At 42.2% G+C, this 12500-nt stretch overlaps 1 protein-coding gene and 1 long non-coding RNA gene across 2 annotated transcripts in view; both read left to right on the forward strand.

The window, feature by feature from the left end:
• LOC138966286 (uncharacterized) overlaps positions 1 to 12500 on the forward strand; it is a 470291-nt gene that overhangs the window by 177584 nt on the left and 280207 nt on the right. The gene's annotated exons all lie outside the window — the stretch shown is intronic.
• The window catches only part of LOC138965924 (AF4/FMR2 family member lilli-like), a 72835-nt gene continuing 69428 nt past the window's right edge, over positions 9094 to 12500 (forward strand). The window contains exon 1 of the mRNA XM_070338004.1: positions 9094 to 9170. Coding sequence (XP_070194105.1) covers positions 9094 to 9170 — 77 coding nt within the window. The remainder of the gene's footprint in view (positions 9171 to 12500) is intronic.

The following is a 12500-nucleotide window of genomic DNA, read 5'->3' on the forward strand; positions in this document are numbered from 1 at the left end:
CTCTCTCTCTCTCTCTGTTTTTGTGTGTCTGTCTCTCTCTTTCTCTCAACGCACTCAAAGTGGCAACTTCGCGTCCGTTTTCATTTTCGGAATTTTATGTCAACCTTTCCATCGCAATCTGATACAAACTTCAATAGCACATGCAATGGTTCAGTAGCTTTTTTGTCCAAGTAATTTTCCTTTCAAGATGGGGTTGTGCGCTCGCTTTAACGCGAACAGGTTGTTGTGGAATGTCAAAATATCGGTTGTCCAAATGTGAACTTTGATTGAGGCTTCGTAAAATGCGGTACCAGCGCTCCATTGAAGCAATTCGTGAAAGCGTAAAAGCCTCGCTTTGTTTAAAACCAGTGAGCGTGTGACCCGCTTCTTCTCTCTTTTTATCTTTTATTTTTTTCATTATTTTTATGCTTTTAAAAAGTGTGTGTCAAGTTGTCTTTTCATCATTGTAATTGTACTCAAAGGCTTGTCTCGACACATTCCTCGATTGTAAAAAAGTCCCTTCCTTCCCGAATAAAGCGTGGAGTCGGCCATCACATATGGTTGCTTGGTTGCTGGTTTTATTTATTTCCTGTCACTGTCAGTCTATTTAGCTGTTTGAGACTAAATGAACTTTGTTTCCTTTCTCAGTTGTCATGTTATTCTCCGTGTTTTAAACTAAATACATTTAAGTCTATCTCAGTAAAGTAAAGAATATTCTAAAATGATCATATGTATTTTGACACTTGTTACTTAACATCTTTCTGGAAAATTGTTTCGATCTCATTCAAAAAGATCTTGTCCGCGTGGACATCCCAGATACTCCATCACAGATTTCTGTCGGCGTTTACATAGAATAAGAGCATTCTATCACTGGGGCACTGACACACCAAACACATCAGCTGTCTAGGCAGAGTGAAAATGCTTTGCTGAATAATATCAGTAGCTGAAATAGTTTTCACCTGCAACATTTATTCAGAATGTATTCCCACCCTGCAAAAAAAAAAAAAAAAAAAAAAAAGCGGACATGATTATGGTGTTCTTAAATGTCCAAGTGAAATTATGCACATTATGTGGGCATGATTATGGTGTTCTTAAATGTCCATGTGAAATTATGCACACTACCCCACGTAGTGAAATTATGCACATTATGCGGGCATGATTGTAGTGTTCTTAAATGTTCAAGTGAAATTATGCACATTATGCGAACATGATTGTAGTGTTCTTAAATGTCCACGTGAAATTATGCACACTACCCCACGTAAAGTGAAATTATGCACATTATGCGGGCATGATTGTAGTGTTCTTAAAATAATGTTCAAGTGAAATTATGCTCTTATCCAACGTAAAAGGCACAGACAGAATTATCTTTGCCAGGTGGTTTACAAAAGAGCTGAAATGGGAAGAAGGGTGTCTTTAATTAAGCATTTCTTGTATGTTAATTAACACAAAGTGTACGCCCATACACGTCGCACGATAAAGTGTGAGTGTCACAATGTGAAAACCTCCTCAGTCAAAATTGCAACCGCGGTACGAAACACACAGTGCACCCCGACCAAATCTCCACGAGAGCAAAATCTCTAATCAGCTCCATTCCACAGCTATGCCACCCGTGCGTGTTCGGACGCGGGTACGATATCGGGTGGAAGTGACCAGATCAGAAGAACTTCGGCCAAAACCAACAGAACTCGAGACCTTTGGCTCACGGCTGTGGGCAGAAAGGCACGTTGCTTATTCTGTAGTTTGTTAGTATTGTGTCTTTGGCGTTGCTTGCTGACTCGCTGACACACACACACACACACACACACACACACACACACACACACACACACACACACACACACACACACACACACACACACACACACACACACACACACACACACACACACACACACACACACGTAGTAGGAATTTTACTACCGTTTATAAATTGAATTCTTTTAGGTGGTATGGTCAAGCGATAGAAATCTTGTCTGTGGAAAAAACCTGACAAGTAGGGGAGGATGAAAATGCCATGGCATCAATAAAAAAGTATTGTCTGTGTGTGTTTGAGCTTTGTGCTCTGCTTTTCTCATGTAGTTTTCTGCCACTCTTTTCTTGAGATGACAATGCAACATGACAGCTAGAGATTTCTGTCCGCATCTTTCAGTTCTTACCTTTCTGGCATCTGGTTTTCTAACCCTTTTGCATAACTATAGTAGGTCCTATAGCTGTTATAACTGCCAGTAGCTGTGGACCATCTGGCGACAATGTCGCTGTTAAAAAGGAGGACATCCCGAATGGGGTCATAACTATTTGCCCATGATTCTCTCAGTTATAAATGTGTGCTACTTTTGCTTGCTTCGATAAACTCTAGCACTGCACTATACATTTACCGCAGCGACTTAAATCTAGAATACTTGATACGTCCAACCACTTATCAATTACAGTCAACAACCTCTTTCAACGATATGTGCGAGGCGCTGCGGACCAACTGGGCAAGTGATTGGTGAAAGCAAACATATTTTAAATTGACACTCTTGTTCGCCTATCATAACATCCTTGGAAACGTTTAAAGTTGAATTGTTCTCTAAGTGCTTCTTAAACAGCGCTCCAACATTCGTTGAAGAGTCCACGAACTTCGAGAATGTTCTCTTACAAGCTCTTCATTTGCATAATGTCGACAAAGTCATTCAGCCTGGACAATAGGACATCTTTGCGTAGCGTAGTACTTCGTTTGTTAGCTGTCCTATCTCTCTCTCTACAATGTGTCTGGCTTAGAAAGTGTGTCTGGAAAATGGTGTGAATATTAATGAGATGGTTTGTGTGAGGGATAGATAGCATCAGTACGTCATCATCTGTGATCTTGCTGAATATTAGGTTTCACGTTTCGGTGAAAAGTCCATTTTGTTGTAAGTATTTGTCAGCAAATGTTAGTTTCTTTCTTAAAGGCCGAGTTATGTTTTTGAAAGGATACAGCGCACGGTCACTGTAATACTTCTAGCAACCTTATTCCTGGAGTAACTATTGTAAGCGACTATTATTTCTATTGCGTTTTGTCTCCTCTCTGTCCTTCGATCCGAGTTTGTTTGTTTGTTTGTTTGTTTGCTTAACGCCCAGCCGACAACGAAGGGCCATATCAGGGCGGTGCTGCTTTGACATATAACGTGCGCCACACACAAGACAGAAGTCGCAGCACAGGCTTCATGTCTCACCCAGTCACATTATTCTGACACCGGACCAACCAGTCCTTGCACTAACCCCATAATGCCAGACGCCAGGCGGAGCAGCCACTAGATTGCCAATTTTAAAGTCTTAGGTATGACCCGGCCGGGGTTCGAACCCACGACCTCACGATCACGGGGCGGACGCCTTACCACTTGGCCAACCGTGCCGGTCCTTCGATCCGATGCTCCTCGTTTTCCCAATAGATTCTGCAACTGAGAAAGCTCTTGTAAGCAAACATGGGAATTCAGAATAATGTGACTGGGTGAGACATGAAGCCTGTGCTAGGGCTGGTTGGTCCGGTGTCAGAATAATGTGACTGGGTAAGACATGAAGCCTGTGCTAGGGCTGGTTGGTCCGGTGTCAGAATAATGTGACTGGGTGAGACATGAAGCCTGTGCTGCGACTTCTGTCTTGTGTGTGGCGCACGTTAAATGTCAAAGCAGCACCGCCCTGATATGGCCCTTCGTGGTCGGCTGGGCGTTAAGCAAACAAACAAACAAACAAACATGGGAATTGGTTTGAAACTGGTGTGATTCGGAACATTAGCAGTTATTGCACTGAAGTGCTCTTTGGTTTTTATATTGTTTTTTTGCATTCCTTGTTTACCCTTGAATTCCATACGAGTTCAGCAGGTCAAAGAGGCCTTTGATCTGAAACGATTCTTTCCAATATCTTAACCGTCTTTTGTGTTCATTGATCCTTTTACTCAAGAAACGACAACCTGCTATTTCTTCCCTTTGTGACCTGTTTGCGCTTATCTAACATTTCACATCAAGATCTAAGCAGGCTTATCGTTAACTCGCTGCCAGGTGTTTAACACTTCACCTCCCACCCTTGTGAATTCGCAGCATGCCCGCGAGGCTACAAGATGATCATATCACCGTCTACCTGAGAAAGGTCAGCATTAACAGTGTCAGAGGTTAATACGATATATAGTCTTCCACAGACAGTACATGTATCGGATATCCAGTCTGGTCTGTTCGGTGCCACTGAATTTCACGCACTTATGAATTTTACGCTATGAATTTCTCGCATTTCTTAACACATGAATTTCACGCAGGTTTCCAGTTAAAATCTCTCCTTACTTGTCATTTGAATTTCACGCACACGCATGCACGTATCCCCCCCCCCCCCCGCATCGGTGTGTTTGTGAGTAAGTTCCGTGTATAGACGCGTGAATACAAATCACAATTCAGCAAGACACGAATACCAACAACCAACATGGGAAATCCGTGGGAGTTTATACGTCACGACGGTTCGCTCACAACTCACAAATCACAATTCAGTTCAACTACACGGCTCATTTCGCATTTACATGTGTATATGTGTTTTACTGTAAACATTGCTTGAGTATGTGAAAGAATTGAAGACATGTGTCAGAATGATTCTTCATTCACCTCTTGAAGAATGTACCATCTCATCTAATAGAAAACTTAAATGTTTCAACTTATTTCAAGGCGAATTGAGACTCATCATCGGTCACGAGCAACTCTATCTCATGTACACACACCCCAACGCATACACTACATGCGTGATTTTCAAAAGCTCACATGCGTGACTTTCAAAAGCTCACATGCATGAAATTCAAACCACCAAATGCGTGAAAATCAAATGCGGGAAGACGAAATTTTTTTTCAAATGCGTGAAATTCAAATGCAGCCGGTCTGTTGTGGTCAGCTATTCTGACCTGCTGCCCCCGAGGTCCGACTACAGTGGCAACCCCCTTTTAAGACCTCCCAAAATAGGAGAAATTCAGGTCTTAAACTGGAGGGGATCTTAAAAATGGGGGTAAAATAATGTACAGAGGATCTGAACAGAAAGTCTGAAAAAACAAGGTCTTACAAGACTTAGATTGGGGGTCTTAAAAGGGGGGTCCCACTGTAACAGGTGGTGTCCATTGACAAGAGGGGTTGTGACCCCCGCATGCTGAGTGGATAAATAGAGAATACTACATGGCTTGCTGTGTCGTACCAGATTTACACGAGGTTTTTTTTTAAATATTGAACTGTTTATCCTACATACTGTACTTACGTGTATTTTACTGAAAATGTCCTGCAGTCGAGGCAGCTAAATTGAAGACGCTTGTTTTGGAACCTCGATCTCTTCTAAAGCCTCGTGCAATCTATTACGTCAAAGCAAAGACACGTCACTCTGAAAGTGTGGCGTGACGTGTTAGTTCTAAAGATTCATCGAGGGTAATTAGCGAGCGCAATTTTTTTTCTTCTATAATGACGTTTGTCTCGGTGACTTTGGCATCATAAGCAGTGGAAAAACAGGTCCCTGCCAGACTTGCTTGACATGACCTCATTTACATGATATACACACGTGTGATTTGAACGATTATTATCTCACGGGTGTCTCTCTCACGTATGTAGGATAAATGAGCTTATTAACTGGACGTTTGGTTGACCTCACACCTCAGGTGCTAGAGTTAAGAAGGTGTTTTGATTTGTTATTTTGTCTTGGTTAACCGGATATTTGGCTGACTATAGGGTAGGAAGGTAGGCAATCACTTTTTTTTTTAAACTTTTTTTTCTAATGTGTACAAATTAAACCTACTCGACAGGGAAATAAGTGTGCGACTCGAGCGCTGTCGCTTTCATTGCGTTTTCTGCACTCGTTTTTTTTTTTTGACAAATGTAATAAAAAGTTATAGGGTCGGCCCCTAAAAATAGGGTAGGTCGGGTTACCGTAACCACACCTATTTTATTTTTAGGCCTTACATTTGTCACAAAAATAGTTTTCTTTTTAACCAAGAGTTGTTAACATTATCGATGTTGTTGGCGGTGGTGCCTAAAACAGAAATTCAATAGCAAAGCGAAAGAATGCAAACAAATAATGGGAGTAATGAAGATAATTCTTTCTTGTTTTTTTTTATTCTGAATTTTTGAACGTTGGTAGTCTATTTGTTTCGGGATATTTATTGGGGTTAGGGAAGTCAAGATATGTAGGGGTTACATGCCGAGTCTCAGTGATTATTAAAAATAATGGTCGAAGTTAGCGGATCATGAAAAATGTGAGCTTTAGCGAGCTTTTTCATGACCGCGAACTGAGACCATTATTTTTTATGATCACTGAGACGAGGTGTGTAACCTCTTTATTCCTCCTTTCTTCAGTTATTCAAAGAAAAGAGGAGTTTTTTTGCGAAAGTTTGATCGAATCCTATTCTCTCAACCAGTCAACCTGCGCAGGCGGTCGATTAATGCGCGGTTGTATAGTTCCGTGCAAATCATTCCATTCTGTTAACATTTCTTGTCAGTTTTCCTATTTTGGACTAAAATCAAGTACACAGATATGCTGTTATTCTGCTGTGGCGGCAAAGGCAGATATTGTGTGTTCTGTATATGTTTTGGTATCGCTTAGGATAATGTTCTTTCGTCAAATGGGACTAGCAGACGAACTTTTGCACCCGTGTTCCAACGTTAAAAACTGTATGAAGTTCCGTTTTCTGGGGAAAATAGTGTATGAAACCGCTTTATGTTGTTTAAATTGATGAGATGTGTGCATTTGGTTGCGTGTGATCTGTTTATTAAATGAAATATTGTTGAAAACTGACCGTCGGATTGCAGTCTGTTGTCGAAGAAACTGAGTGAAAAGAAATTTGAAAGGGGAACTACTCTTGTCGCTAGACAAAGTATGAGAGTTGCTTGCCTTGGGAATTTGCTTGTGATGAACGATTGTGCACAGCAGACCTGGATTCAGAAAACAACCAAACTCATGGATTTTATACGGAGATTCATGTGTTCAAGCCTGTATTTGTTAATTTAAATGCGGTATGTTTGTATTGTTTGCTCCAGAGATGTATACTTCGTACATTAGAGCGTTCGGAACTTTTCAGTCGCAAAAGTAGTACCGACGCAGAACAGCTTCTCAACCCATTGCGCTATCGAGGATTCAGGCTGTCGCTGGGTCGTTATTTGTTTGGTTGCTGGGTGTTTATCGAAAAATAACTAGCTCTACAAGTTTACAGAGGTAAAGAAGCAGAGGGGGGAATAAAGCTCTATATTGCACGTGGACATCGTCTTTATAAATGTGCATGTGCATCTCGAAGGACAACGTAAAAGATATATCTTCCTCCTTCTTATTTCTTGTCGCCTATCCCAAGCGTAGTCTATATATACCACCTGCACGACTAAATCTTTTCAATGGCTTGTTTGGTGTCAAAATGATGACGCTTTTGCGAAAGATGCATATTTTCTTAAGATGAAATGATTATACAATTCAAATATACATTTTCCCATTTTCATGGAGAATAAAAATATCCACAGGGGGTTGCTGTAACATCGTTGTCGTTAAAAGCAGTCTGCGTATGTCATTCAATTTTAAGTGGATACGGAACGATGGGGGTTGAGATAGACGGAGACACGTGAGGATTTGAAAGAGAATGATTTCAAAAGGCTTGTCTGAAAAGAGCATATCGCATTATTATATTGACTAAGCTTGTACTTCATGGAATAAAATGTTTCAGTTTGTTTTTTTATGTTTTAATTTTGTTTTAATTTTTGTCGTGTCGTTTCGGTTTACTTTGATTTGAGAGTTTATTTACAGGAAGTCGTTAAAAAAAACCCACATACAAAACACACACTCGGGCTTGTTGTTCGAGCGCTTGAGTACGCTGTTTTTGTGTGTGTTTGTGAGAAGAGACACATCATTCTCAGATCACACACCATCCACAAGCTGCAATTGCCCATAACACCCAGAACGAGAACAGTCATTCAGCCTACGTACGAGCTAAAGTTCAAAAGGAGAATACAAACTCCGCCATTAGAAAAAAGCATTGTTTACGCATGCGTGATCTCAACTCAAAGAGTCAAAAACGAGGTCGCACAAAGGTAAACATTACAGACAGACACAAGGCGGCACAGAGTTATTCTGTCTTGATTTTTCAGGGACAAATACACCAAAGGAACGCAGAATTCTATTTTTCGTAAGCCAACAGAGTTTGCTCATAATTATTGGCGTGAGCCCTGCAATATCTACAAAGGTGTATTCGTGCCATATTTGAGTTTTGACGAACTCTTATTGTGAGAAAATGTTCCCCCTTATAGCTGCATGGTACGATGTTTTCTTGAATCTGAGCGTGTCTTTTGGGGGGTCGGGAAAAAGTTAAGGTAAACATGACGCATATTTATAAAACCGTGCACAGGTCATAGGATGTATGACATCAGTTTTAAGGGATGAGACACAGAAGGAAGTTTGCTTAAAACACGGATAAAGCTCCGTTTGTTCTTATCAGCAGTGTTAAAATAATTTGGTAGGGGTAACTATTCCTGTTAGTGTACATATGCGTGCGCGAGTGTAGTATGCTTCGTATGGTATTTTTATCTGTTGTCTTATTATTTGTTTTGTCTTTTAATGTGCACCACACTGAAATTTCTCTGTATGAGATAATAAAGTATTCGTATTCGTATTCGTATTCGTATTCGTAAATCACAAATATTACTTATCATGGCATGAATTTTAAATATGAAGAAGGAAGTCTTAATATCTGTCACTCACACAGTCGCGCGCACACACACACACACACACACACACACACACACACACACACACACACACACACACATACACACACACACACACACACACACACACAGTCGCGTGCACACACACACACACACACACACACACACACACACACACACACACACACACACACACACACACACACACACACGCGCAAACATAGAAGGACGGTGTAGGGGCGGGGTGGTCAAAGCGGGTAGAGGGACGTACTCGGGAGGGAGGTGGGTGAGAGGGGGGGGAGGAGGGGGTATGTTAGTAGAAAGGCACAACGAGGCCCTTCTAAATTCTGTCACGAAAATTAAGTGTGCTCCGATGCTTGCATCATTTATATCAGGCATATAACTCGTCTTCGCATTCAGGAAGAATGACGAAGAAGCTACCATGCCGCTGTCAACTGAACTACCTGGCAGTTTTGAATATCCTTCATTCATCCGCGGTCACCCGGAGTCAGTGTACACGTAAGTAGAAACAGTCCCTGTGCTTTCAGAACAAAATAAGCGCAAACAAAAATATGAAAGAAATCAGTGGAGCGTACCCGCATAGATCAGCTACATCAAGATTCTGTCTAAAGGTGGACTCTTTTGACTTCTTTCATCGGATGATAGTACATTGCTTTTCGCAAAGGGGTATGCATCGGGTCATTCCCCTGAAGTTTGAATGCAGGGCTTTTTTGCTGCCTCTGGCCGTTTCTTTTCTATAGGAGACTTTTTTCTTGGGGATTATTTAATAACGCGCAGACACACACATATGCTCTTACATGTTTGACTGAAACAGATAGAAATGTATTCACAGACACACACGCACTCACGGACATACGCAGGAACATAATTTTATTAAGTGGGAGGGAAATGTTACAGTTTCAGTACTATTGATGCACAGACACACAGACACACAGACACACACACACACTCACACTCACACTCACACTTACACACACACACACACAGTCTCTCTCTCGCTCTCTATCAGCTTTATATATATCTCTCTCTCACACACACACACACACGCACACACACACTTACACACACAGTCTCTCTCTCGCTCTCTATCAGCTTTATCTTTCTCTCTCTCTCACTCTCTCTCTCTCACTCTCTCTCTCTCACTCTCACTCTCTCTCTCTCTCTCTCACACACACACACACACACGCACCCACGCACGCACGCACGCATACACACACACACACACACACACACACACACCCACCCACCCACCCACACCACACACACACACACACACACACACACACACACACACACACACACACACACACACACACACACACACACGATCTCTCGCTCTCTATCAGAAACAGACAGACACACACACAATACAAGCAGGCGTAACCACATGTCAGTTGCCACATCGTTAAATGCACTCGAGTGATGAGAATGTAAATTCCATCCAAAATCAAGCATCCGATTTGAAGATGAGTCAGACAGTTAGGCAATGTTTCTGTCTTCGGTGAAGAAAAAAAAATTAATGTACCACACACAAAAACACACACACAAAACACATGTCAAGAAAGAGGTCCTGGGCCGCGGATGAAGTCTTCACAAAAGCTTACATTCTCTATTGCATTGCATTATATGTGCAACCTGATCTCCCCATTAACATTTGATAAAAGATGTTCTCCCTGTGCAGTGAATATTTGACCTTACCTTGCACAATAAACCACGGGATCCTATGAATTACATGAGCTATTGTGGATGTGAGTTGTTACATCAACAATTGTCTCACACACAGACACAGACACACACACACACACACACACACATACACACACGCACAGACACACATACACACACAACCACACACACACACAACCACACACACACACACACACACACACACACAGACTCTCACACACACACACACACAGACACACAAACACATGCACGCACGCACACAACCACGCACAGGTTTTGAATTAATTCCTTATTATTCTAATGGTATGTGTCAGCCACACAGAAAAAAGTACCGGCACGGTTGGCCTAGTGGTAAGGCGTCCGCCCCGTGATCGGGAGGTCGTGGGTTCGAACCCATACCTAAGACTTTAAAATTGGCAATCTAGTGGCTGCTCCGCCTGGCGTCTGGCATTATGGGGTTAGTGCTAGGATCGACTGGTTGGTCCGGTGTCAGAATAATGTGACTGGGTGAGACATGAAGCCTGTGCTGCGACTTGTGTCTTGTGTGTGGCGCACGTTATATGTCAGAGCAGCACCGCCCTGATATGGCCCTTCGTGGTCTTCTGGGCGTTAAGCAAACAAACAAACAAACAAACACAGAAAAAGTCATGTAATAATCCTGTTTGATTTGTAAAGCTCACCGAGTGCAATCTTCAGGAAAGACAGCTGGTTGAGCACATTGAGAATTGTCTCCCTTCCCGTCAACGTCGTTGCGGTTTGTAGTCACGTCCGTTTGTCTCCCTTGATGGCAGAAGAAACATGTCGAGGATTATCCCCCTTGGACTTGCTGAACCTGAACCAAGTGTGTTCGTCGTTGCCCCATGACGCGTTTAGGTCTTACCAGGTTATTTAAAGGAGTAAGTAAACAACAACACAATTTAATTACGATCAGGTCAAGATTCTCATAATTCTTTCCGTATGTTATGATGGTTTTTGTCAAATACATTCACTTGTTGTTTAAGTGTTAAAGCTTTATTTCTTGCTTCACGGAAAACATCATATTCAAGAGAGTGTATGCTTGCCCCTAAGAGAGAGAGAGAGAGAGAGAGAGAGAGAGAGAGAGAGAGAGAGAGAGAGAGAGAGAGAGAGAGAGAGAGCTTTGAATGTCATTATATTCTATAAGGCTTGTGAAAACGTTTTCTCTGAATGAACACAATTGTTCATTATTCTGTTAAAAAGGTCGACTCATTGATCCAATAACTCTTTAAATACATAATTTGGTTACTTCTTCTTTATTCATGTATTTTATTCCAAACACGACAATTGCTTGCAGAAACTTACAACCAAATCAATAACGACTTCAACCGTGTGAACAGTGTGGGATTCAAACAGAAACGTGAGGAAGGTACAGATCCAGGCTGGGTGTAGCAGACGACACATGTCGTCTGCGCGGGTCTCGGTCATCCCTCAGCCTCTCTTTGATGTGAGAGTTTGCTGGACAGCGGACAGATTAACCCTAATCTGACTCACACGTGCACCCAGTACAGCGGGGATGGACCCATCTGTTAACCCCTTTCAAGTCCTCAAGTCGCTGTGGTCTTTTGAGGTCTCGGGTTGTGCTCTCGTTTCGTTGTCGAATTAGTCACCTGGGTGGTTTAAACAAAAATTCGCACGGGTGCCTTACAGAAATTAATTCATCAATATATTCCAACTCACGACAGCAAGCAATCAGGGTGTTGATTTTTGGTATGTGACCGAGTGGCTGGATGGTCTAATGCCATGTAAAAGTCTGATCAGATGGGTGACGGTGAGGGGAACTGTTTGTACGAGGCGGGGTGGGTCTGGTTTCGGTGTGGACGACCATGTCAACCGTCAAATGTCTGTCTACTGTTTGGGCTTTTTAACGGATTAAAAGTGTCCTCCTAACTGGACACATACCAACAATCAAAGCGGACTGCTTCTTGTGCTGAGTGGGAGTTTTGTTTGTGAATTAATGTTGTAAATGACACCCGTGTCAATCTGCACAATTAATTCAGCAAAACACACACACACGCACATGCACACACGCACATGCACACACACACACACACACACACACACGCATACACGCACGCACGCACGCACGCACGCACACACGCACGCACACACACACGCACGCACGCA

The sequence above is a fragment of the Littorina saxatilis genome, linkage group LG5, assembly GCF_037325665.1.
Source record: "Littorina saxatilis isolate snail1 linkage group LG5, US_GU_Lsax_2.0, whole genome shotgun sequence".
NCBI lineage: Eukaryota > Metazoa > Mollusca > Gastropoda > Littorinimorpha > Littorinidae > Littorina > Littorina saxatilis.